The 25,472-nt window shown below is 58.4% G+C and overlaps 1 protein-coding gene across 2 annotated transcripts; it reads right to left on the reverse strand.

The window, feature by feature from the left end:
* Positions 1-2,860: 2,860 nt before the first annotated feature.
* SH2B2 (SH2B adaptor protein 2) lies at positions 2,861-24,248 on the reverse strand. Of its 2 annotated transcripts, none has more exons than XM_072026211.1 (10): positions 24,102-24,248; positions 23,336-23,446; positions 15,068-15,955; positions 11,950-12,051; positions 8,663-8,754; positions 6,456-6,550; positions 6,105-6,275; positions 5,792-5,985; positions 5,504-5,675; positions 2,861-5,183 (listed from the first exon to the last, which is right to left on the reverse strand). In XM_072026211.1, the coding sequence occupies exons 3-10, from the start codon at positions 15,926-15,928 to the stop codon at positions 4,870-4,872; spliced, it is 2,001 nt and encodes a 666-aa protein (XP_071882312.1). In that variant the 5' UTR covers positions 15,929-15,955; positions 23,336-23,446; positions 24,102-24,248; the 3' UTR covers positions 2,861-4,869. The 2 variants fall into 2 exon arrangements, with proteins under 2 accessions (XP_071882312.1, XP_071882313.1); XM_072026212.1 differs by having other exon boundaries at positions 24,085-24,186.
* Between the last annotated feature and the right edge of the window lie 1,224 nt (positions 24,249-25,472).

The following is a 25,472-nucleotide window of genomic DNA, read 5'->3' on the forward strand; positions in this document are numbered from 1 at the left end:
CTTCCTGGTGCCTCCCTGGAGGGCTGCCGGCACCATCTGCTCGTGTCACTTTGGTAATTAACAGGCCTCGCCCGCTGGCAGCCATGAGCAGCAGCGTGATTCCCCATGGCACGGACCCACGGGGTGGTGGGGAGGGCAGGTATCGGGGAGGGATGCTGCGCCGTCTGCGTTTATGTTAACATCTGGGCTTTGTAGGATCAGTGCCTCGTCCAGATGAGGGCTCGTACACCCAGAGCCACGCTTGCCCGATGGGGCTGGAGGAAGAGGAGCCAGAGCTGGCTGTGATACAAGCTTCCTCTGCAAGCCAAATTGCTTGTCGAGCTGCTATGGCCATACAGAAATGGCATGGCATGTGCTCGGGCTGTGCGTGCGTCAGAGAATTAGCTAGTAAAGGTCAGCTGCAGTGGAACAGGAGCAGAAGGCTTTGTGTAGTTTATGGAGATAAGCCGGAGCAGCGAGGCTGGGCTCTGTGCTTCAGACAGCTTCGTGCCGTGCATGTGGAGAGGGGGACAGAAAAAGGAACACAAAGTTGGGAATGGCCCTGTCTGAGATTTATGGGTCATTTGTATTGACCTGAATTTATTAAGCCCCCATGCTCTTTCCTCTTCCATGAAGAAAATTGGAGCTGCTCCTCAGGTTCAGTCCTCTCTCTGTTTACAAAAGACTTTTCAACCTCTGCTGAGGTTGCTATGGAAATCGCTCTAGTTTATGTCTCGTGTTTGTCTTACCAACCTGATTTGTAAAAGAATGGTGTGAATTTAGGGTTGGCTAAGTTCCCGGCTGGCGCGCTGGCCCTGTAAGACATCCCTGCAGTCACTGCCCTGGCTGGATGCAGACAGCTTCCCCCGTGCTGTCTCCCAGCTTGTGATCTCCTGTTCCCAAAGCTCTCCCAGCACAGGGCCTTCTTGGTGTGCCAGGATAGAAACCAAGCATCACCAGCCCATGCTCAGCCTCCATCAGGACACAGCAGTTTTATCTGCAGAGGCTGGGGCTGGTACATGCCTCTGTCCCTTCTCAGTCACTGCAGAATATGTTTTAGCAGCAGATCTGCTGCCAATCCATTGTATTTCCTCGGCCGAGCCCTGAACACAACACGGGCCAGTTTCACCCAGTAGCCCATAAGGTGTCACCCTGCTTCTTCCTCCTTGCTGCCACAGCCACCTCTCCCAAACCACAGCTTCTGGACGCGGGGGTGTGAGCAATGAGCTGTCAGGCCACAGCGTTGTCGTGCCAGTCCCCGCTGGAGAGCGGCAGAGCTGTGGTGATGACCACGGACATTGCTACAGCCTGAGGGCTGCGGGGAGCAGCTGGGCAGCACAGTTCTCTTGCCCAAGGTGTGTCTCCTGCTGGCAGCAACTCACAGCCCTGGGGAATGGCAAGCAGCTGCCTGTCATCCGACAGAGCCCACGCAAACAGCGTGGGGAGAGAGACCTGGGAGCATCTCCCTGTCAAACTACGTGCCTAGGGAATTAGCGCAGAGCCTTGACGTCTTCTGCACCTGTTACTTTACTCAGGTCAAAAGCAAAACGGGAAGTGTTTCATCACATCGTTAAAAAATAGCCCACGGAATCAGTGCTGGGCTGGGATCTGGGCAGAGCAGGGGACTTGCACGTGAGCTGTTCAGTGCAAGCCAACCACCTGAACTCCCTGATCTGTATCAAAGAAGCTCCTTTGTGTTCCAGAGCAAAGGCATTCGGTGTTCCCTTAACTAAAGGGATCCTTCTGGAAGCACACTAAGCCTTTGCACAATAAAAAGCCCTGCACATCAAGCAGGCAGGAACCCCCACGGACAGTTTAAACACCCAAGAAACACACACGAGGGTGCACTGCTGCAAGTCCCTCACATCTTTTGCCTTCTTCACAGCATCTGCTAGTGTACAGCATGCCACCAGCCAGCCCGGCCCACGCGCTGCGGCCACTTTCCCATTTCACTGCCAGTTCTACATAGAGGGCAACCTGGTGAAAGGAAAGAAAAGCACGCTTTCCAGCAAAACTGATGCCATAATTAGTCAATTTGCTAATATGCTGAGGTGCGAACAGCTTATGGTGAGGCAGGAGGAGCAGCTGTCCTGCAGGCGCAGCCCTCGCTGCCTGCCTTGCGGGCAAGGCAGGAGAAGGGCTGTCATCTCCCCAGCTGGCCGGGTCCTGATGGATGAGCCACCCAGGGCTGGTTAACAGGCTCTGGAGAATCTGGGGAGGGAATGTTTTTTTTTTGTGAATGGGTCACGATGCAATGGTGACCTGATTACGGCGCTGAGCAGCTCCCTCCACCCCCCAAAAGCCATGTGTTCGCTGCGTCTGTCACGCTGCTGAGCTGTGACAGCGCAGTCTGGGACAACGTGCCGGTTTTCCCAGGGGATCCTCAGCAGAAGAGAGCACGCTAGGAAGATGTACAATGGCAGAGCATGAGGCACTGCCTCCCGGGGGAGACGGTGGCAAAGGAGGGGGGAAAAAAACACGCTACAGGGACCTCGGCTGCTAGGAGATGCTAGCGCCGGCTCCGGAGAGGGAGGCACATCTTCGCTCCCCTGGGCTCCCGCTTCACTTTTATCTGCTCTGCTCCAGGGCTGGAGGCGGTTCGGCTTACACCAGTGACACACCAGACAAAGAAAACGACAGACTGGGAGGAGAGGAAACCCGGCCCTGCACAGCCTGGACACATCCTCCACCTCCCTCTGCTCAGCCGTGATAAAAAAATCTCCCCCTCCTCCCTCCTCGCTGTGCTAGACTGGCTCCGTCGGGCAGTCTGAGCCCAGCCACAAGCGCCTCAAGACAGCAACAAGGTTTACACACATGCGACATGACAGCATCCTCTCTCTTCATACAGCACACCCAGCAAAGCCCCGAGCCCACGTCCATGTGCTGTCCTTTTTGCAAGCGGTTTTATTTTAAAACCAGAACTCAGCTTCTCCATGTGTTGAACAAGTCCCCTCGTGTCTTTTTTCTTTTTTTTTTTTTAAATAAAATTAATTTATTCTACAGAACAGTAAACTCTTCCAGACTCTTCCCTATTTACAAATTAACATTTTTGCTTGCAGATCATCGCTCCCGCCCCACCCCGTTCCTATCCCGTGACACAGAAGATGAAAAATCAGCCAAGGTGTGAAGGGCTCTAAGGCAGTGCTCCCATCCGCAGCCACCTGGGACCTGGGGGAAGAATGAGAGCGACGATGTCTGTGCTGCAGCCGGAGGTTCCCCCTCGTTCACCGTGAAAGAAGCAGGTCCACGTTAAACCCCAGAGCATCTGGCCTCTCCCTGCACGGGCTGGGTTGAGCTGTGGTGAGGAAGGAGCAATGCCCCAGCACAGCAAACGGCTCCCACTGCCCAAGCTGCTGGAGGTGGCTGCTGGTGTGGCAGGGCTGAAGGGCCATGAGGTTGGGGAGAAGGGGGAGCTGGCTGCAGGAAGATCTCTCGGCCCTCAGCCCACGCACCTATCGGCCAGAAAGGCAGCTCCTGCATGGCTGGGGGAGGCGAGGAGCCTCGGAGACACCTCCCCCTGCCCTGGTGAAGGGGGAGAAAGCGACTCCGGAGCTGGGGACATGCTTTGCTAGCTCAGGAAAGAAGGCACCTTTAAAAAAAAAAAAAAAAAAGAAAAGAAAAAAAAAAAAGAAAAGAAACAGAAACACAAACAAACCACAAAACTGACCCAAACCAAAACCAGATGCCAAAGCAACTCTCCAGGCAAATTCAATGGTTTCTGAGCTAGGTTGTGGCTTGGCTCCTACCCTACGCAAAGCACACACTCCTACAAGCAGCCTGGCCCCGCTGCTTTTCTGCTCTGCGCTCTCTCCCAGGTCTCAGCGGTGCAGGAGGGAGCTCCTGTTCCTGCTGGGGACACACATCCTGCGCTGGGGGCTGCTCAAAAGCCACAGTGCTGCTAACGGGCAGAGGCAGTCACGCTGCTGTGCGCAGGGGCAGGGGCAGGGTGGCATTTCAGCCAGCAGCAAGGGCAATGCTGGCTGCCCGGCCCCTCCGAGTCACTCCTCTCCCCCCCTGGCAGCAGCCCCGCTCCTTTCATCCTTTCCGGGCATTTCAATTTCTATAAGAAAAATAAAAATAAAAATCTTCAATAGCATCTACTGAAGGTCTGTAGTGTTTTCTCTCCCGGGGAGCCCAGGTGAGCACTCAGGGATGCGAAACTGCCTCCACCTCTGCACACAAGCCCCTGGCCCCTGTCTGAGCCCCCCCGAGACATCCCCACGGACTTACAGCCGATGCAAGGGGGATGTTTTTGTGTTTTTCAAGGTTTGCCTTGAGCACTGGAAACGACTGCCTAGCTGCAGCAGCAAGGAGGCAGCAGGCTGAGCCGATGCCCTTGCAGGCAGCCAAGGTTTCAAAAGCCAAGGAAGAGAGGGAGGAAGAAAGGGGTTATTCAGGGAGTCTCCAGCTACAAGGAGAGAAAGGACAAAGGAACAGAAGTGGCAGGACAGCAGGAAAAACCTTCCTCCAGTGAGATGTTCAGCTTTGAAAAATGCCTTCTCCTGGCAGAGCGAACAAAAGGCATGCCCCTGGGATGGGCACGTGGGAGAGCAGCCCCTGGGGGGCACCTGCCGTCCCCACAATCATCCCAAAACGCCCGAGCCCCATGCTGACTCGGTCCCGGGAGAGCTCTTGGTCCGGAGGGACAGGGAAAACGCTGCAAGCTCCGAAATGGCACTGATGCTTTCAGCCTCCCAAACCCCCCAGCGCCACCCCAACCTCGGGGCTGGGACTGGCCGGGACGTGGCCGGCCGCTCACAGGGCTCCGGGAAGGTCCCGGCCGCGCTGCTGCTGGTGGTGGCAGGAGGTGGCGGTGGTGGCAGCGAGGCTGGTGTGGTGACAAGGCGTGGGTGAGCCGTGCCCCCCTGCCATCCTGCCCTCGGCGGGGGCTCAGTAGAAGGAATATTGGTTCTCCACCGCCCGCGTCCGGCTGCGGGCACCGTCGGCATCGTGGTAGTCCTCAGCACCGGCGGCTGGGGGCTCCGGCCGGCGCTCGGCGCTGTCGCTGCGGCTCCGGGGGCCCAGGGCTCCCTCCAGGCGGTGGTAGGGTGCGGGGATGGGGACAGCGGGGGCCACGGCAGCCCCCTCGGTGGGTGGTGGGGCCGGTGGGGCGGCGGGCGCTGTGCTGCAGAAGTAGTGCGGGGGCGGCAGGTCGGCTCGGCAGCCCGGCGGCTGCGGCACGAGGGGTGGTGGGGGGCCGGCATCTGCAAGGGAAACAGGAGCTTGACTCCTCGGAGGCTTCCTATGCCCACCATATCTATCCATGGGAGCTGCCTGGAGGCTGGCTGCTTCCCGTGCCCACCCTATCCTTCACCCTGTGCCCACCGACCCTCCTGGCCCACTTTCTGCGTGCCCCAATGAGCCATGCAGCATCTGATCCTCTCCTGCTCCACGCCAAGGGACACAGAGGCCACCCCAACATCATCAGTGGGGAAATCCCAGCAACCCGTCCCCTTTCGTGCTGGTGCAAGTTCCAAGCCCAAATCCACCCCAGCAGCCCCCCTGGCACGGCCCCGGGACCTACCGGGCAGCGGGCTCTGGGCCACCACGTAGCTGCGGAGCGTGATGTCGGCCGCGCCGCCCGACTCGAGCGGGATGGGGTGCGTGTGGAAGTGGCGCAGCATGTCGAAGATGGTCTGGAACCAGAGGTGCTGCACGTGGCACTGCCCGCTCTCGTTCAGCGACAGGCGGAGGTGCTGCGAGGGCAAGGGCAGGGGTAAGGGGTGAGCCGGGAGGCAGCCGGGTAGCCCCAGCCTCCGAGGAGCCCCCCCTCCAGCAGCCGAGGTTTGCTCGCGGAGCGGGCGGCACCCACCTTCGCTTTCCCCTGGAAGTTGAAGGTCAGGACGTACTCCCCGGGCCGCGTCTCGCTCTGCCGGATGACGAACAAGCCGTGGCTCCTGGCGCCGCCGAGCAGCACCAGCTGGGCCGCCTTGATCCGCGAGAGAGTCCCGTGGAACCAGGGGAAGTCGGAGAGGTTGACCTCCGCCTCCGCCTCGCTGTCCTCCCCTGGCCGCAAGCACCGCCGGATTTTAGGGAGCGCCCAAACATTTGCCCTCTCCCAACCCCGTGCACCCCAAGGGCGAGGCGATGGGGCTGCATCCTGCCCCCCTGTCCTGCCCCCCTACCTGTGCCGGCGGTGGGGGAGGATTCCAGCGTCTGCAGGAAGCTCTCCAGCGGGACGTGGGCCAGCAGCTCCCCCAAGGAGTCCCTGCCCCGGCCGTGGGGCGCGGACACGGTGGTGGCAGCAGTGTTGTGAGCACCAGGCAGGGCACATCTGTCTGGTGGCCTGTGCACATCTGGAAGGCAACGTCGGTGTCTTCAACAAGGGTGGGCATCTCCCCGGAGCAGGGGCAAGCACAAGGACCTGAGCGCTCGCTTCAGGGTCCCTGCCTTTGTCCCCAGCAGGATCTGGCCCCCCAAAAGCAGAGCCAGCAGCAGGAGACCCCCCTCCTGCCCTCCCCAGTGGGATTTCTCACCGTCAGCCAGAAACTCGCAGCTGCAGGAGGACGCCCTGCCCGGCAGGCAGGCTCCCTGTGCGCAGGAGGCCAGCTCGATGTCGTCCCCGCTGTCCCTGGGGGGGAGAACAAAGCAGGTGACCACAAGCAGACACGCACAGCATCACCCCTCGCAGGCAGCAGGGGCTTTATTAGCCAACCACCACCACCCGGTGATATCCCAGCTCTGGCCCGAGCCCGCAGAGAACATCCCAATACTCATCCCTTCCTCCCGGAGCATCGAGGCAGCATCCAGAGGCCGAGCAGCCAGCAGAGCCGTGGCGTGCCGGGAGCAGGCGCGGTGAGCAGCTGGCACACCGGGGGCTGCTTTAAACATCGCCATCAAAACAAGGTGGCTTTTTGGGCTGAGAAACCAGCGTGCGGGTACAAGCCCTCAGAAAGCCCTCACTGCCAGGGTTGTGCTGGTTGGGACCAGCTGCAGAGCTGTGCTGCAATCCCCTCGGCTCGGACACGTCTCTTGCTGTGACTTCCAGAGCTTTTGCTCTCATGCTTTGCACGCAAGACACACGCACGCTCCCATCACCAACTTCCACCCAGAGCCAGTTTTGCTTTCAACTCCACCCAGAAAAAGCTGCTTGAACCCACCCCCAGGAGCTGTGCCCCCAAAAACCAGGAGGTCCTGCAGACCAGAGGGGCATCCACCGCGCTGCAGCCCCTGTGTCTCACATCCCCAGCTGCCCCCCTGCCCGTGCACTTCAGCATCCTTCTTGCACAAGCTCCCTGCTTGCTTACGGCCTATTTTTAGCCAGTGAGAGCCCGGAGCCGCTCGTGGCACTCGGGTGCTCTTGCTTAACAGCGGCCACGTGCGTGCAGACAGCCAGGAAGCGGCTGCGTTAGCGGTAACGGCTCACGAGGGAGCTGCTGAATTATTTAGTGGCCAGTAAGTGAATCAGCCACTGGGAGTCATTCAACTGCAGCCACTTAAAAAAAAAATAGAAAGGAAAAAAAAAAAAAAAAAGAAGGGGGGAAGGAAACCAAAACCAACAGAGCTCTGCAGAAAACCCGTCGCCAGGGCGCTTACGCAGAGGTTTCAGCGCGGATCCTTGGCAGGAGGACCGAGCACCACGTGCAGGAGCTGAATGAAAATTCATTCTTGGCACAGAGCATGTGTGTCAGTGTATTAAGCAGCTCATTATTATTTGCTGTGGAGTTCATTATTATTTGCTCTACGGTCGTGTCCGGAGGCCAGCACGGGGCTGTGCTGGGTGCTAGGCAAACACCACACGCCACGAGGCCGCTGGAGGCAGAGTGTGGGGCTGGAGAACTGGCACCAAAACACCCATTTTGAGAAAAAAACAGCCCTTCCTCAACTGCCAGGCCACGCTTCCCTGCCTCACCTCCCTCAGCAGCCCTGCCTCGGTGTTGCTTCGTCAATTATGTATTAAAAAAGCAGCAGAAGGAGTGCACGGTGCGTCCTCACAGCCTCACCCCAGGGGGAGGTGGCACGGGGGGCAGCAGGGAGCCTCCAAGAGCCCCTGTCCCAGTTTTGCTTGAGGCTTTCACCCCTGCGAGCTTGTGCATCCCCTCCTTTGCCGAAATCATGCCAAGAAATGTAGCAGTGGGGTGTGCCCAGGGACTCCGGGAGAGCGTGCCAGCAGACCACTGAATATAGAGAGGATGCTGGAGTGGATAAAAAGCCTGGGAAATAGCTCTGAGGTGATATGGAGGCTTCGGAGAGTTGGTGTTAGGAGCATCCCCGGGTCACCTGCCTTGGCTAGTCGAGGCGATGCGGAGCAGGAAAGGGTTAGCAAGTGGCCGGCGTGCAGCAAGGCTGCACCTCTGACACACAGCGGCTGCTAACTTTGCCTCCAGATTTCTGCCAAAACGAGTCAGACTTTCTGTAATACGCTGAGCAGCGAAAATTGCATCAGCTGGGGTCTCTTCCCTCCTAGTGGTCTGCGAGGGCTGACCACCAGTCCCAAAGGCATGCCCTCTGCCCTCTCCGGGGTGCTCACAGGAGCTTTTCACTTGCTGGAAGAAGACGACATTCCTTTAAACAAGCACATTATAGCAGAGACCTCCTGGATGCACTGGGACCCCTGGACCTGACGGCCACAGCTGTGAAGGGCAGCAGCGCAGGAACCTTGCCCAGGTCATGCCCCGATCGACTGGAGAGGATGGAGGCTGTGGTTTGGAGGGGAAACCCGACCATGCCCCATGAGCCTTACCCGGGGTCGATGCAGTCCTGGATATCTGCCACCCAGGAGTGCTTCTGCAGGGAGTCGATGGTCTCCAGGATGTACTCGGCACCGTTCTCCACCTGGAGGCAAGACAGGACAGCGTCAGGCCACGGCCAGGGTCCTGCCACCCGTCTGCTGCCCCCCACCAGGCAAAGCAAAACCCCGAACCTGGTAGGACTCTGGCTGGACCCGCATTCACTCGCCACTGTTACACCGTGCCCTAGCTGAAGGATAGCTGCATGTTCCCATCCCAGCACAGGGGTGTTGAGAGGTGACCCCCCAGGGATGCTTTGATGTGCCCGGGGGTGATCCCTGGCCAAAGCTGAGGAGCTCAGAGGAGAAAAAATAATAAAAAAAAAAAATCACCTGTTTTTCAGCAAATGCATCACAAGGTTTTTACAGCCTGTGTGGCCACACCTGCACCAGCACAACCAAGGGCAGACACCATTCCCTCGACTACAGCATCCCCCAAAAACTAGCCCTGCACAGGTGGCATGTCAGAGACCGTGCTGCCCTCTCTCGCTGCCCTGAAATCCAACCAGACCCCTAAAACCACGAGTTGAAACCTCTCTTCATTTTCTTTGCCTGCTGGTCCATCAGGTTTACAATTTCTGATTGGACCAGAGAGATAGAGACCCCACAGCCCTTTAACAAGAAAAAAAAACATAATAAAATAAAACCAGGATGCAAAACCTGCAAGCCCAAAGGAGCTGGGCTGCTTTGGGACCCGGGAGGACAGAGCACTTGGAGCACCCGGTGAGGTGCTGCCTGCCTCCGGCCGTTTCCCCACGCCATCCTTCCCAGACCCCTTCTACAGCGTGTCCCCGAGGCAGCCCTGACTCCGGGAGGGTATCGCGTTGCCAGCCGAGACAGCCTTTGAGCAAATTAAATTAATTGCATACAACTGAATGGCTGTCCTGAAAATAAACAGGGCGCGCAGGAGCCGTGCCCGGTGCCGCGGCGAGCAGCAATCGGCCCTCCTGCCACACAGGGGGTACAGAGGAGCAGCAGAGCCTCCCCGTTTTATTTAACCAGGTTTTCGGAGAGGAAGGCACGGAGCTGGCTTGGGAGACCTCGGTGCTCCTTCAGGCAGAACAAAGCGCGTGCAGGGCTCGGGTATTTTGCAAGCGCCCGCTTGTGCAATGGAAAAAACGTGTGTGCCGGGTGCCTGACGCGTGGCGAGGACACGCCAACTGTCAGTTTTTAGGTGATTTGGCAGAACTGATTCCAGCGTGTGAAAAGCAGAGGCTTTTTTTTCCCAGCACGTTGCCTGGGAAGGTGGAGATGTGGCCCCACACCGGCCCCATAGGCAGAAGGATCCCCGTCTCGCCCTCCTAATCCATACCCTGGCATCGAGGGGTGCTCCACCCCTCTGGGAATCCAGCCTGCAAGGGAGGAACGCAAAAGAGCGGCAGGAACACGGCCCCCCGAGAAGGGCCAGGGCAGAAAGTGAGCCACGAGGAACAGAGGATGTCAGGAACGGGGGAAAAGCTCCCGGTGTCCAGAGCCGTGAGAGGGAGGGCGGCAGCAGATGATGCTGAGCGAGCCCCCGGGGGTAATGCAGTGCCTGGTGCCACGCCTCATTAAAGGGATCGATTGCAATCAATTAACCCTGCGGCAGGGTAAGTGCCCAGGCCAGAACGGGGCAGGAGCAGGTTAGAGGGTACCTGGTAAATGCGGTGCTTTCAGGCTCGGGGTAACTACAGAAAAGGCCAAAGTAGGGGCAGAGCCGTGGTGGTGGGGTGGAAGGGCAGCACGCCCAGCCCCAAAGCCCTCATTGAGGCACCTAGAGCACCCCATAGCCAAAACCCTGCCAGTGGGGACCTGCAGAGCCCCAGAAGGGCCACGGTGATCTGGTTGTGCTCTGCCACAGCCCCAGAGCAAGGGTTGGGAGCAGTGATCGGTGCCACGTCCTCTGCTACAGCAGTGTGCCTGGTGCTACCATATGTAACGCTGCAGCATGCAGGGCAGGGGAACGGGGTTGAGATGAGGCTTGTAAAGGGACCTGGAAACCAGCTGCTGCTGGTTAATGGTCCATGTGGAGGAGATGCTGGGCTCCTTCCCATCAGGGATGCTGTCCCACACGTGCTGCCATTCAGCAATGAAGACAAAAGAAGGAGGGGATGCCCGATCCATTCATGGCTGACACCACGTTGCAAGCGTTTTGGAGGATGAGGCAAGAATTCAAATGAACTTCTTGATGCTGAGAATTAGTCTTTGAAAGAAAATGCCCAGGCCAGGCTCCACCACAATGGCACAGCGAGCTCCAGGCCCGCGCCGACACCATGGGCACCTAGCCTGAGGAACCACAACTCTGGAGAGGTTCTGCAAAAAGCACAGCGGGGTTATGGCAGCTCACAAGCTGCCTGTGAGTCAGCATCATTGTTAGGGTATGAAGACAGCGACTGGATGCGCTTGGGCTGGATAAAGAGGAAGAAGAAAGGAGAAGCAAGCCTTCCCACACCCCCCTGGCCACGGCGCTGCCTTCACTTTGGGACACGCTCGCCCAAAAGGAACGTGGGGAGGAGCACGGGCTGCTCAGTCCAGACAGGAGAAGACGTGTGAGGTTGGTTTTCAAGCACAGAAGCCACCAGCCAAGACAGCCTCCGTGTCCACAGTGGACACAGACCGCAGCCAAGGTTGAGGTTAACAGCAAGGAGCCCGCGAGCACCGGGGCGAGGTGGGCTGCGAGGTGAGCTGTGAGCCCCTTGATGTGAGCAGGGAGGCACAGCCTCATCAGACAGAGAGAAACATCACTGCCAACACCACTGTCAGGGCATCAGCACAGCGTGCCCCAAACCAGAGCCTGCGACACTCAGCGAGAAGGTCCCTGCTGCCACCCAGCCCCAGAGGAGCTTCCCAGCGCTCCTGCTCGAGGCTGGGATTTGCCACAAAAGGCTGCGGGGAGCATGACCTTAATTAATCAGATTGTATGGAAAACACTTCTCCGAGGTCTCTAGCCGGAGATAGACTTCGCCTCTCTGCTTGCAACCCTTGCAAATTGTCTCCAGACGCTAATTAAACCTTGTCCTGGTAACAAGGAGATGCAAAACCCCATGGTGAAAGCCAGGCAACCAGCCTGATCCCCAAATACCTGGGCATCAGGTGGACGTTGCATCAATTTGGGAGCCCCAAAAGGAAGAGAAAGGGAGGCAGGGACCCCGTGGGGAGCACCAGCACTGTTGGTGCTTCAGCTCCAAATCCAAGGCAACGTCCCTGGGGTCAGAGCATCCCTGCAGCAGGGCTCGATCACCCCACTGCCACCCTGCCCTCACCTTCAGGACGAAGGTGTTGTCCTTGTCGGGCATCTCCAGGGGCATGGTGGTCCGCACCTCGATGATGGCTGAGAGCGGGATGCTCACCTTGGGCTTGGAAGCCTAGGAAAAGAGAAAATTAAGAGAAATCAATAAATAAATTAAAAAAAAAAAAAGAAGTTGCTCGATCTAATCAAACTGTCCCGGGGGACAGCGCGGCGTGGCTCTCAGCAAGGCGAGATCGTGGCTCAGCCGCACGGTGATTACGGGGGGTGGAAAAAAAGGAAAAAAAAAAGAAAAAAAAAGCATTGATTTCCCTCATGTGCCTGCTAACTCGAAGCTGTTTTAATTAAACCAAGAGAAGGCCCGGTGGAAGATGGGGAGGTTAGTGCATTTATCTGCCAAACCTGCCTTGTTCCAGCTCTGCCAAGCCCACTTGTTCCTCTCCTTCGACACCTTCCCCTTCCCGAGAGCCGTGCAGCAGCATGGATGGGCACCCCATTTACCCAGCCCAGGAGTTACAGTGCAGCAGCCGGAGCTGTGCGGGGAATTTTAATTTCATTTAAAAAAAGGAAAAAATAAAAATAAAAAAAAAATTTCCCCTAGCACCCGCCGGAACCTCTGTGTGGGGGCAGGACCCGCTGCCTCCCACTCGAAGTCTCTGCTGAGCACCAAATTCCCCAGATATTTGCTTAAATTACAGCAAATCAGCCCAAGGGAGGACACGGAGATGCTCCCAGGGCCGGTCCCCTCCGCGATGCTTGGCATCGTGGCTCCAGGGGTGGGAGCACACAGACGAGGCTGGTGATGTGCCCCAGGCTGCAGGTTACCAATGATGGGTGCAGGGGCCATTTTTTTTTAGTTAGGGGAAAAAATAAAAAGATAATAATCCAGGCATGAGAACAGAAACTGTCCTTTCCCCTTTGGGACGTTTCATTTCCACCAGCCCAGCCCCCTGCGCTGCCTCTGCATGCATCCCGGGCTGCACCGGGCTCAGCCCTGCTGAAGTTTTCCATTTTTTTTTCTGCTGGAGAAGGTGAGAAAAGGGAATGGAGCTGCTGAAGAAAAGCAAAAAACCCACAGTGTTAATTCAGCAGTGAACCAGAGGAGGGTCTGCTCCAGGAGGGTCTTCCTGCGGCAGCCGGGGTGCCCACGGGGAGCGTTATTAATGGCCGTGGGGACGCTCTGGGGACATCTCCCTACATCTATTTTCCCCTCGAAACCCCAGGATGCTTAAAACGACCGCTGCGTGCCGGCACAAACATCTAACCCGGCTTATCGCTTCCTGTCGCAGCGGCAGTTAAGAAAGGGCTCGCTAAGGAGATCTGAAAACATGACCATAGTTTTTGTAGGGCCTACACAAAACCAAAGCCGGGGGATCCCAAAGCAAAAAGCAGTTTTCTTCCAGCTGTGCCAGCTCGATGCCACGTTTGCAGCTGGAGCACGCCAGATGGAATACAAGATGGGATGAGGGGAGATGAAACGCAAACCGAAGACAGAGGGGTGTAATTACAACAGCAGAGCAGACTATTTCCATAAAAGTTGTCATGAAATCGTTTGGAAATTGACTTTTTTAGAGCCAAATGAAGATGCACTAAAAAAAAATCCCTCTATGAGCACTCTCCTAAATGTTTTAACAGCAGCAGTTGTTCCTTTTTAACCTGGGTTTAGTGCCACCTTGGTGCAGTGCTGCAGCCCAAGCTCCCGGGGGCTTCCCAAATTCTGGGAATTCCCTTGGCTGAGGAAGTCCCTGAGCCCAATACCAAGGACATGCACCATGCACAGCAGCTCAGAGCCTTGCTGTAGGGATATGCTTGAGTTCAAACTCGGATTTTATATTTTAGTAGGAGAGGTGTGAAGCTTAGGAAAAAAAAAAGGCAGGCACAGACCAGCACCAACAGTGCCGTGGTTCATTTTGTCCTCAGACAAGTAGAAGGTGTTTTTTAAAAATATGAACTCTCCTGCCATCCCTGTGACTCCTGTATGAGATCAAGATCTGTGGGATCCCAGCAGCTCCCAGTAGAGCCGCAGCCCTGTGCAAGGCTTGTGCTGGCCCAGCTTCTCTGCAAAGGGCACAAACACAAGTGGAAAAATCCTGTAAAAAAAATCAAGTAAATGAGGTTTTTCTTCCCCAAGCATTTAAGTAACCTGAGATTTCTGTCCTAACCCGTACAACTAGTAAAACCCCCAGGAATGGCCTATTATTTGCCTCATGCTTGTCACAGATGAGCACGCACAGCGTAGATGAGGCTCAGTCAGTGCAGGTTGGACAGCACAACGCATCTTCTGCTCCTCCCAGGAGGAACAGAGGGGTCCTGCAGCGAGGAGGGACTGAAGGTGGACCCCAAACATGCCCTCTGCATTTCCTGAGAGCACTGCTCCCCTCTCTGCCCCAGGAAAAGAGGGGCAAGATTCCCCTGCACCACGTGTAAAGGGGATATTGCAAGGAGGGGTGTGCCACAGCAAAAAGCAGCTCCCCTTTCTGCAGCTTTACAGCTTTTCTGCGTTACAAATGCAGAAGAGACACAGGCAAGGAGAAGTGATAGCGTGGAGACTGCTCCTGATAACAAGCAGCGTTCCCCTGCACAGCGGGGCGAGTAGCTGGGGCTGTCGGTGAGGAGCGCTGCAAAACCCAAGGGCAGCAGTGGTGCTCCGGCCACAGGGTTCTGCTCCCCCACCAGAAAGCTGTGCTGGGAGCAACATTATTCCACGTGAATTATTAATTTGGAAATAACGAGCGCTGCGACCAAGCGTGGGGTTGCTTGGTGACACGTGGAGCACTCTGTGATGTGCTCGGAAGAGAAAAATCTCCTGGTGTCCTGGGCATACTTCATCTGAGTGTGGCAACGAGCTTCTGCACCATAATCACCGATATTTGGGGCTGAGGGACAGGCAGGGCCTTCAGCATCTCCCCCGCGGGCTGTGGGATGAGCGCTGGTGAGCGGTTTGTGGATGGGACTCGACCGCCTTGCCCCACACAGCCACATCTCAGCCTCCCGGCACCAAACCTCCTGCCGGAGCAGGGCTGGATTTCATCCCAGCTCCGCAGTGGAAATGAAAAGTAACAACACAAAGCCCAGCTGCTCGAATTTCACCCCGACGCTCACCGAGACGGCAGCGGAGGCGAGCCGGGACTTACCTTGGGAGGGACGTAGAACTCCAGCAGGAACCTCTCCCCTTCCACCTTCACCGCCTTGCGCAGCAGGAGGCGGCACTTCTGCCACTGCGAGCTCCCCACACAGTTCGTGTCGTCGGCGACCATGTAGCGCAGCGTCCCCTCCCGCTGGATGTCCACCAGCTCCACCTTGGAGGACTGAGCCTTGGAGAGCCGCAGTTTGTGGGTCCACTTCTCCCGCGGGTCACCGGGCTCCTTGCCCCCGGCCGCCCACGGCTCCCTCTCGGCCCTCCTGCCGCCCGGCATGGCCTCGGCGCCCGGCTCTGGAGAAGACCTGCGGTGCCACATCTCCTTCATGCCGTCCACCACGCACAAGCTCATGTTCCTCAAGGAGAAGCCCTTCTTGAACTTGGGCTTGGCGGCGGCGTGGACGGAGACGTCCTCCGAGCTGCGGGACTGGCCGTAGGAGGACACTTTGCGTGCCTGGACCTGCTGTGCCGGGCTGAGGTAGCGGCCGGCGCCCAGAGGAGCCTCCATGCTGTCCAGGGACTCGGTGGAGGTCTCCTCCTTCCTCTGGGCCACCTCACGCCCGTAGGGCACGTGGCAGTTCTGCAGCCCCACGAAGGGCACGATGTTGTACTTGGTGGGTGAGTCGGAGACGAAGACCCGGCTGACCTCCAGGCTGAAGATGTCCAAGAAGTTGGCGGCGAAGTGGTGGGAGAAGGAGGCCTCGGCGCCGGGGGTGTCGTAGTGGGGGTTCTCCCTCAGGAACTGGCAGAACTTCTGGGCGAAGTCGACGGCGGCCGCCTGGGCGTGCAGCTCGCAGAACTCGCGCCAGTCGGGGAGCGGGGAGGAGGGCTCCTGGCACAGGGCATCGCCGTTCATGGCTGCCCCATTCCACCTGCCGGCGGGCTGCGGGGCAAGGGGACAGACAGGGTGAGCTGGGCGGTCAGCGATCCCAGCCATCAACACTTCCACAGCGGGCCCACAGCCCCGGCACCAAGTGGGACACGAAGGGAAACCCAGTGGGAAAGCATTTTTATGCTGTAACCCCTCCCTCCGCCACATTGGAAAAAAAAAACTTGGCCCTGGCTGCAGCCATAAATCGTACTTATTTTACGATTATGACCGTGCAAAAGTGTTATCGATTTCTCATAAAACCACTAAGGAGTCCCCGACCGGAGCAGCCCGGGGGGGATTCGCCTCCAGGACTGACGCTGCCACATGTACGGCCTGGGCACTTCGGGCCTGTAGCAGCACATCCTCTGCCACCATCCCCAGCAGCTGCTCTGGCTCTGCCTGCATTTCTGCCCACAGAAGAAATTTGGCACATGCCACCTGTGTGTCCAGAGAAGCATCCTTTGCCCTCGAGGGCAGTTTCACCTCAACACCACAAAGGGAACGCTCTGCTCTGGACCCCTGTCACAGCAGCCCCTCGTGCCCGGCCTGGGGACATGCCAGGGCTTCTGGAAAAACGGGACAGCCCCTCTCATTTGGCCGCTCTCCGCTCACAAAATCTTTCTGGTGAGTGATTTCTGCTGCTAATAAATCAGGCGCAGTAACTAACCACCAGCTTACATGGCCAATACTTCATTACCGGTCAGGTAAAGTGTCCCAGAAGAGAGAAACTTAAAAATATGTGTGTGTGTATATATATATATATTTAATCCCTCTTTGGCTCACCAGCCCTGAAGCAGGGGATCCCAGTGCTTGGCTGGACCTGGAGCTCCCCAAAGATCTTTCGCAGGAAACCACCAGAGCCAAGGGAGGCCCGAGCAGCGGAGCAACCGGAGTGACACAACCAGACAGGCCCAATTCCCTCGTTAAACACGGGCAATAAAAGCCCTCAGTGAGAAGGGAAACCCCAAACTGCTGGCAAGAGCCAGATCCAGGGGAGTTTGGCTTCCCAGCTTCTCATCAGGGCCTCGCAGCTTTCTCTGGGAGCTTTTTTACCCCGCACTGAGCCGGCCCCGCTCACCGCAACCCAGCCCGGAGCAGGGAAAGCCCCGTCCCCGCAGTTTACAACGAGGCTGAATTTCCCCAAGAGACAGCGGGAAAGCAGCAGAAAATGTAAAGCTGTTTGTTACCAGGCCAGCAAATGCAATTCTCACGTACCCATCCATCACCCGGCAGAGAATTTAAAGGCTCGGCTCCCGGCGGCAGCTACTGCCCTTCAGCTTTACCATCCACAGCACAAAGCAAGGGAGGGGAAATATTTGGGATCGGGGAGGTGGAAGGGGGTCTCCTGCTGCTGACCCAAGCGGGAATAGCTGGCACCACAAAGAGCAATGGTCCGGGAAGAAGGTGCAAAGGGCAGCAAGGGGCTAAGGAGGGAAGAGAAAGCCTCACGCCGAGGGGTGATGGCCCTGATTTTGTCACACCTGCAGAAGGGAGCAGTCGGTTTTACCCCATGGGCCAAGCCCCAGGGCTTTGCTGGTGTTCTCCCACCACGCACAGGAGGGAAAATGCTTCCCCCCATTGCCCCCTCCAGGAAGGATGGGGCAGGAGGGCCAGGCAGGACAGAGCAGGACCAGCCTGCCCACAATGGGAAGCCAAGATGCAACAGAGAGATTAAAGGGGGGGTGGGATAGAAAGAAAAAGACACTTCAACAAAGATAAACCCCAAACAAAAAGCCCGGCCACCCAGCCGCTGCAGCAAGCCTCAAGCTGGGAGACACGCACACAGAGGCATCACAGCGTCTTCCTTTCATCTGCACGGGGATGACAGACTCTAAAAGGCCAATTTATAAAAATGAAGCCTGGAGGAGAGATGTCTGGCAGGTCTGAAGGAGGAGGGGGGGAAGGTTGGGGGCCCTGTGCGGCGTCTCCATCGCCCCCCACCTGCAGTGGGTCTCTGAGCCCCCCGTGGGGACCCTACTGGGGAGACTGGGAGCAGTGGGGGGGCTCGGGGAGGTCCCCTGGGACCACAGCAACATCCCCCCCCCTCCCCAGCACGTACACCTGCACCTGATTCCTGCGGGAAGCAGGCTCCCAATTATCTCTGCAGCTTTACCTTTAATCTCGGTGCCTCCGCTCCCCTCTATGCCAACAGCACTGCCCCACTTCTCGAAATAACTCCTCGTGCCACAGACAGCATCCCCGGGCAGGGCGGTGGAAGTCGAGATGAAAATAAGCTCGAGATGAAAATAAGCAGCAAGCCCACGACTGTTTTTTGGCCAGGAGGGGCAATTCGCCCCCAGCCCGGCTCACCAAGGGTTGCAGCGTGCGGCCGGGCACCTCGGAAGGAGGCAGAGCCCTTTTGTGGGGGATTTCTGCCTGCTCAGGGGTCACAGCCTCGCTTCCCTGGCCTGGGTTACACAGCAGGACAGGCACAGAAACATGGAAATGAGGAGGTTTGTCCCCAAAAAGAAGCTGCGTGGCCACAGAGAGGCAGCCAAGACACCCTCGGGCTCCTCCTAACACCTAACACTGGCTGGTCCTCAAATGCCTCCCCGGGCAGAACCGTGCCTTGCTGCTGCTGCCGCTTGGGAAAACAATTCAAGGTTTTAGAAGGAGGGGAAATAAATAAATAAATAGGGTTTTCTGGGGCCTGGCCAAGTGGAAGCCCAGGTTGCAGTCGCGAGCCAGCTGCTGGCAGCGATGCTGTGCCAATCCCTCCGATAAACTGCGCCGACGGCCCCTGCGCGGCGGGGATGTGTTGGCACACACAAGCCCAAAGACCTGAAAGTCGAAGTGAGCTCCTGACCCCAAGAAGGAACGAAATTTCAGCCGTCAGCAGAAGTGCAATAGACCATGGAAAAAAAAAAAAAAAAGTCTCCGGTGCAGTGGGAGTCAGGGAGTGACAACAAAGCCACCAGGATTTGCTGAACCAGAGGAGCGGGGAGGAACTAACATCTAATGAGGTGTTAATAACCTGAACGCACAACACTGGTCATGGGATAGCCAGAGCAGCCAGCCCAGCACTTGCTCCAAGGGCTTTATTTAAGGAAACAGCCCTAATAAAGAGATGTTTCCCTTCCGCCCCGCGGAGCGCAGCCAGGCTGGGGCCAGGGGAGGAAAACCTGCGTCCAGCTGAGCTTGCAGGAGGCAGATTTGTACCCCCTCCTTTTTTTTTTTTTTTTTTTTTTAAGGCTAAACACCCTTCGGTATGAAGGGGACGACCAGCAGTCCTCCACTTCCCTGGGGGTTTCCAGCATGGAAATAAAAAATAAAAATAGTAATAACGAAAGCTCGCATGCCTGCATCTCCGCCTGCACAGGAGCGCTCCCGGGGGCACAGGCTCGCAGATCCTGGCTGATGGAAGCACGGGGAGGATGAGCATCCTGCAGGGACTGGTGTGCATGTGCTGGTGGTCCTGGCTCCACGCTGGTGGGGAAGGATGGGGCCAGCAGGGTCCCGCTGCTCAGCTTCCAGCGAGATCGATGCCAATCAGACCCCAGGACGCGAGGAAACCCGGGCACCTGCTCGCCCCAGAAGAGAGGCTGACCTCAGCCGTCCCCACGTGTTCGGGCAGGGGAGATCCCCGGGTCACGAGCGGGTGCAGGAGCAACGTGACACCCCGCAGGGCCCCCCCGGAGAAGGTGACGCTCCTGGCACGGCGGGCAGGACATGCCTGGCAGCCCGCAGGGAGCCTGGTGCCTGCCTGCATGGCCCCGGGGTGCTGCAGAAAGAGGCTAAAAACCAATGAAACAACAAAAAAAAAACATGATGGGCTGCTCTAGGGGGTGGCAGGGTGCTTTGAGCAGGTTTAGGACATGGATAGGAGGAAAAACAAATGCAGCACCTTTGCATTTACCATTCAAGCCCAGTGGATGCAGCAGGCACAGAGATGGGGACCCACACCTGCAGCTGGCACCTGAAGGCTGGGGAGCCCAAGCCACGTCCTCCTGGTGGCTTCCTCTGCCACCACGAGGGTCCCAGCCCTCAAGGCTGAGACTTCAGTGCCCTAACTATGTGCAGAGGCTGATCTGAGGGACGGAAAGCCATAGGAAAATAAATAGATGCATCAAATAGCAGTGGGATGGGAGCTGGTCATCTCTCCGTGCTCTTTATGGCTCCCTGTACGATTTGTACTCCACAGCCCCTTAATCAGACCGGCTGTTGGAATGGGAGAGAAATGGAAACAATCTTTGTTCCTCTCATTTACTGTCCATCCCACTGAAATATTAATTGAGCAGCATTCTGGCCTCAAGTCTAATGGTCAAGCCACCCTCCTCGATTCACTCCCCCATTAAATGCACGCTTTGACTCACTGCCCAGACGCACCGGAGGGCCCTCCTGCCAGCCGGAGACGCTCGTCCGGCGTGCAGAGCCTTCTGCTGCACCAAGCAGGGGCTGCTCCAGCTGAGCCAGCAGCACGGGAAGCAGTTGTGCAGCCCCTAACGAAGCTTTCCTCTGCAAACGAAGCACCGCACCTTGCGGGCCCTGGGGCTTTACGGGGCTGCCGAACTCATGGCTCACCCTAGGCAGCCTCATGGGCCTGTCCCCAAAAGGAATGGGCACGTTGTCCCCGTGCACACACCAGATGTTGATGACCATTTCTCAGAAAGGAAAGCTTCTCATCTCGGTGTCTGGAAGCACAAAATCCCGACGGATCACGGGAATGCGCTCCACTGCTGTGCAGGATGGGAGCCACCACAGCCCCGAGGGAGGGCTTCTTCAGAAAGAGACATCTTTGGAAGAGAAAGCAAACTTTGGGTCAGAAATGACCCCTTCTTCCCTCAAAACTCCCCGGCACGTGTTGAGGAGGATGTGACACTGATACCCTGCGTACAGCCCATAGGTCACAGCCATCCCCAAACCCGCAGCGTTCTCCACTTCCCACTACTCTGACCAACTTCGCTTTGCAGGGTCGCTTCTCTGCTTCCTAAACCCTGCCCCGCTGTGCACTGCAACCCCCGTGCTGACAGCTGCTGGAAAATAAAATGAGTTAATAGACAAGAGCCAGCGGATCTCAGCTGATCTCCTCCTCCCTGTGCTTCCAGGCAGGTCCCTGGGGCGTGGGGCCACAGCATCGCCCGTGACACTTAGTGCACCGTGGTGGGGGACCTGGGGGTCCCCATGGCACAGCGAGGGGATGCTCTGCCCTGGCAGAGGCTTGGAAAGCCAGCAACACACCCCTTTGTTTCCCCAAACCGAGAGCAGGCTATTTCTTGTGAAAATAATAGAGCTTTTGGTAAGGAAGGTAAGGAGCCGCCGTCCTTTCCCTCTCGATGGGAGCCACCTCACCTGGCCAGGGCTCTGACCTGGGAGCTTTCTGCAGAAAATTAACGAGTCCAAAGTCTATTTTCAGCCCCCACAATAGCAGAGCCTCCCACCAGGAGCGTCAGAAGCCCTGTCCCCAAGCAAGCAAGCTCAGATTTCCCTCGCTAAGCCTTGATTTCCTTCCGCCCCTCGGCCCACAACAAAACCTGCCTCTTCTCGCCTTCCCACCCTGGTCAAAGCGAATTTGTGCGGCCACCTCCAGGGCTGGTGCTCGTGGCAGGGCGCGACACAGGCGTTACACATTAACCACCACGCCACGGCTCTCGCAGGGCCCGGGGCACGAAGGGCAGAGCTGTGCTGGACACGTCCAAAATGATGGTTGGGTTGGCCACCACGGCTCGCTCAACATCCCCCATGTACCTGAAATAAAAGGGGTTGAAAGGAAAGGCCCTGCTATACAAAACCAGCTATAGTTCCCCTAACTAGCGCATGCTGCTTGGAGAAAAACCAACCAAATTAAAAAAAAAAACTCTTGCCCTACAGATCACTGTGTCGTTAAGGGGCTCCTGGGGTGGTTTTGGTGCACAAGCTGCACGGATCCGTGGTGCAGAGCACTCAGCACAGCCCTGCTCACATCAGGACCCCCCCCCCCTTCCTTCAGGGACAGGAAGGAAAAACCCCAAGATTGTTTTTCAATTACGGCTCATAACAAACACGGGATAAAGTTACACAGGCCCGTATTAAATTTTCTCATTATCGGTTTTACTTTCGGATATAATTCCCCACACGCATCCCTGGCTCGTACCCGCCCGCCGGCGGCGTTCGACGCTGCCCAGCGGTGCCTGAGCTGGGGAAACTCAGCTCTGCCCTGCTACCGGGGCTGCTGTGCTCACTGCTGAGCTCTTACGGTGTGTGTAGGGCAAAACGCCTCGCGCTAGCTCCAGCAGGCTTCAAAAATCCCTTTTTTACCCCTCCAGCTATGCAGGGATGCTCCCAGGCACGCAGCGCTCCACACCGGTGGGCACGGGCGCGCAGGAGGGGTTCCCTCTGCAGAGGGGATGTTTCCCACCCAGCCTGTGCCTGGTGTTTCTGCCTCCCCTCCTTCCTGGTGCTCCTGGCCCCGTTTGCAGCCCCGCTCCTGCCCCACAGCCTCGTGTGGGGCTCGGGGGGCTTCAGGCTGGAGAAGAGCAGGGAAGGCAACGTTGCCCCGGGGCTCCCCAAAAAGCCTGATTCAGCAGGAGCAGCAGATGTGCAACCATCGTCGGGTTGCTCAGCCCGCCATGGGGAAGAGGAAGAAGAGGAGGAGGAAGGGCTCTGACCAGCAACATCCTCAGGGTGCGCTGACGGCGATTTACCTCGGAAGAGGGACAGCTGAGATAAGAATTGGGCAAGGCCACCCTGCCACGAGAGCGTGTGAGACGCGTTCCCACCAGCCCGGGAGAGGAAGGAACAGCCCTGATGGCGAAGACGAGCAGACAGAAGCGGTCACAGTAGGCAAGCAGCCACCCCGCACCTATGAAGGACCTCATGCTCGAGGCAGACAGCACCCAAACCCCAAAAGACTCGCCTGGAGCAGGGCAGTTTCCGTCCTACAGCCCTCAGGACGCATTCACCCCGATGGCACAGCTGCCCCACGCTCGGTGAGACACCAGCGACCAAAACCACCCTGATTTCAAACACGCATCAATGGCCTGGAGCACCTCCGTGAGGCTTCTGCAACTTTTTTTTTTTTAGGAATAAGTTCCCCAATGGCCACCCCAGGGTGCACCGCAGCGTTATGGCACCACCGAGGGATGCAGGGGGGCAGAGCTGGGAGCGCTCCCAGTCCCACCCGAGCACATCTCCCAGCCACGCAGCCACCCACCTGTGCCAACGCGATGGCCGAGGGCCCCATGCTTTTTGGGGCAGTCCGGGTGATTTAGGAGCACGGCCCCAAAACACCCGGCACTGCAGCGGCGCCGCTCCTCCGCCCCCCCTCCCAACAGGGCGAAGCAAATAATCATCCCAATAATAACAACAACCGCCACGGCGGGGAGGTCTGAGCAATCCGCTCGGTGTGGGCAGCAGGCAGCTGCTGGCTTCCCGGGGATTTAGGGCAGGATTTGGGGGGAAGCCGAGCCGTTTTACCTCCTCTCCCGGTGCGGTTCAGGGGGTCCCCGAGGTGCCAGCAGCGGGGCTCATCTCTCGCAGCACCCAGCTCCCACGGCGCAGCCAGGGACCGGAGCACCCTGGAGGGACCTGGAAGGCAAAGTTGGAAGAAGTCAAGTCCCAAAAAGGGTGCTCGGCACCTCCCCAGGGGTCACCCCAAAACCCCGGGGCTGCCGCACACGAGCCCGAGCGGTGGCTTTGCTGGGAGCAGGGGGGCTGCAGGGGAAGCCCCTCGCCACGCCGAGGCCTCAGCACGGTGCCGAGCGGCTCCTGGGGGGCTGTAGGATTGGGGGGGGGCTCGGTGGGGCCGTGCCCTTGGGTAGGGGCTGCCCCCGGGGGGGGGGGGGGGGCCGCAGGTGCCCGCAGAGCATCCATGCAGGCAGCACGCACACCTCGGGCTGAATAATAACCATTAAAAATAATGCTAATAACAAAAAAAAACCGTCCTGAGGGGGTCGTGCGCCTGGGGTCGTGCCCAGGACCCTGCGCCCCCCCCCTCCCCGCAGCCCCCCCAGCCCGCAACTTTCGCCCCCAGCCCGGCTCCCCCCTCCCCTACAGCACCGCGCACCCCAAAAGGACCCGGGGAAAAGGGGGATATGGGGAGGAAGGGGGAGGGGGGGGGTGCGGGTCCCTCCGGGGGAGGGGGGTGCGCCCCGAAACGGTGATGGAGAAGGGAGGGGGGGGACCAGGAAAGCGGCGCCGCCCCCACGCAGCCGCGGATCCGGTACCGGAGGGATGCGCTCACCCGGCCCGGCTCGGCTCGGCCCCAGCCCGGTGCAGCCCCGGTGCAGCCCCGGCTCCCGGCTCGGCTCCGGCGGGGCCAGCGCTGCCCGGCCCCCCCTGGCCCCCCCCCGCCCCGCCCGGCCCCGCCGCCCCCCCCCCCCGCTCCTCCCACCGCTTTAAAGGGCCCCGCCCGGCCCCGCTCCGCACGGGGAACCCCCCCCAAAACAGCGGGGATCTGCTCTAAGGGGGGGGTCCTGGGGTCTGGGGGGGCACCCGGTGTCCCCACGCGTCCCAGAGGATGTCCCGTGTCAGGCAGGGCACCCCACATCACACAGGGCACCCCACATCGCACGTGGCACCCTATATCCCACAGGGCACCCCACATCCCACACAGCACCCTATATCCCCCCACATCCCGCCCCACATCCCATAGGGCACCCCACATCACACAGGGATCCTATATGCAGCAGGACACCCCACATTCCACACGCCACCCTACATCCCATGGGGCACCCCGTGTCCAAAAGGGCACCCCACATCCCACAGGGCACCCCATATCCTGCAGGGCACCCTACACCTTAGGGGGGGTTGGACCTAGATGACTTTTGAGGTTCCTTCCAACCCAAGCCATTCAATGATCCCGCACTGCACCCCATATCCTGCAGGGTACCCCATGTCCCACAGGACACCCCATGTCCCACAGGGCACCCTACATCCCACCCTGCATCCCAGAGGGCACCCCACATCCCACAGGGCACCCCACATTCTGCATGACACCCCACATCCTTCAGGGCACCCCATGTCCCACTGGGCACCCCGCATCACTCTCCACATCCCCCAGGGCACCCCACATCCCACAGCACAACCCCAACCCCGCGTCCTACTGGATGCCCCCCAGGGCACCCCCAAACCTCCCCCAAAACCCCCCCAAGCCCTAGGAGGACACCTCCGTTGGCCAACAAGGGGCAGCGCCTGTGCCCCCTGCGCCACCCCAAGCTTTTCCCCCCTGCTTATGAGAGGGATTTGGGGTGACACCAGCCCCCCAAGCAGCGGGTTCAGCCCTGGGCTTTGCCAGGCGGCGCCGTGCCGGCCGGATTCGGCTCCAGGTCAAGGTTTGCGGGCCAAGCCCTGGCGTTCACTTTCGCTGCCCTGCTGACATATTTATAGGGCCCGTCGCCGAGCACCGGCCCTGCCAAGGGGGTCAGGACACAGTCATAATCCGCCTCCCAGCGCGGGGGGACCGAAGCCTGGGGAGGTTTAAGTGATTTAGTCAGGGGTCACATTACGGCGGGGGCCTCCGGGCCTCCCCGGCGGGGCGGATAAGGATGACTCACCAAAAAAATATAAAAAGGATTTGCAGGAGGAACAAATCCCTTTTACTTCTGCAAAGCAC

This window comes from Anas platyrhynchos, chromosome 20 (assembly GCF_047663525.1).
Source record: "Anas platyrhynchos isolate ZD024472 breed Pekin duck chromosome 20, IASCAAS_PekinDuck_T2T, whole genome shotgun sequence".
NCBI classification, from domain to species: domain Eukaryota; kingdom Metazoa; phylum Chordata; class Aves; order Anseriformes; family Anatidae; genus Anas; species Anas platyrhynchos.

Coding starts and splice junctions, on each gene's coding strand:
- SH2B2 (XM_072026211.1), bottom strand. CDS start 15,928: ATGAACGGCGATGCCCTGTGCCAGGAGCCCTCCTCCCCGCTCCCCGAC. Junction 6,551..8,662: donor CAGGACTGCATCGACCCCGG/GTAAGGCTCATG, acceptor TCTCCCCCCCAG/GGACAGCGGGGACGACATCG. Junction 5,676..5,791: donor ACTTCCAGGGGAAAGCGAAG/GTGGGTGCCGCC, acceptor TTGCCCTCGCAG/CACCTCCGCCTGTCGCTGAA.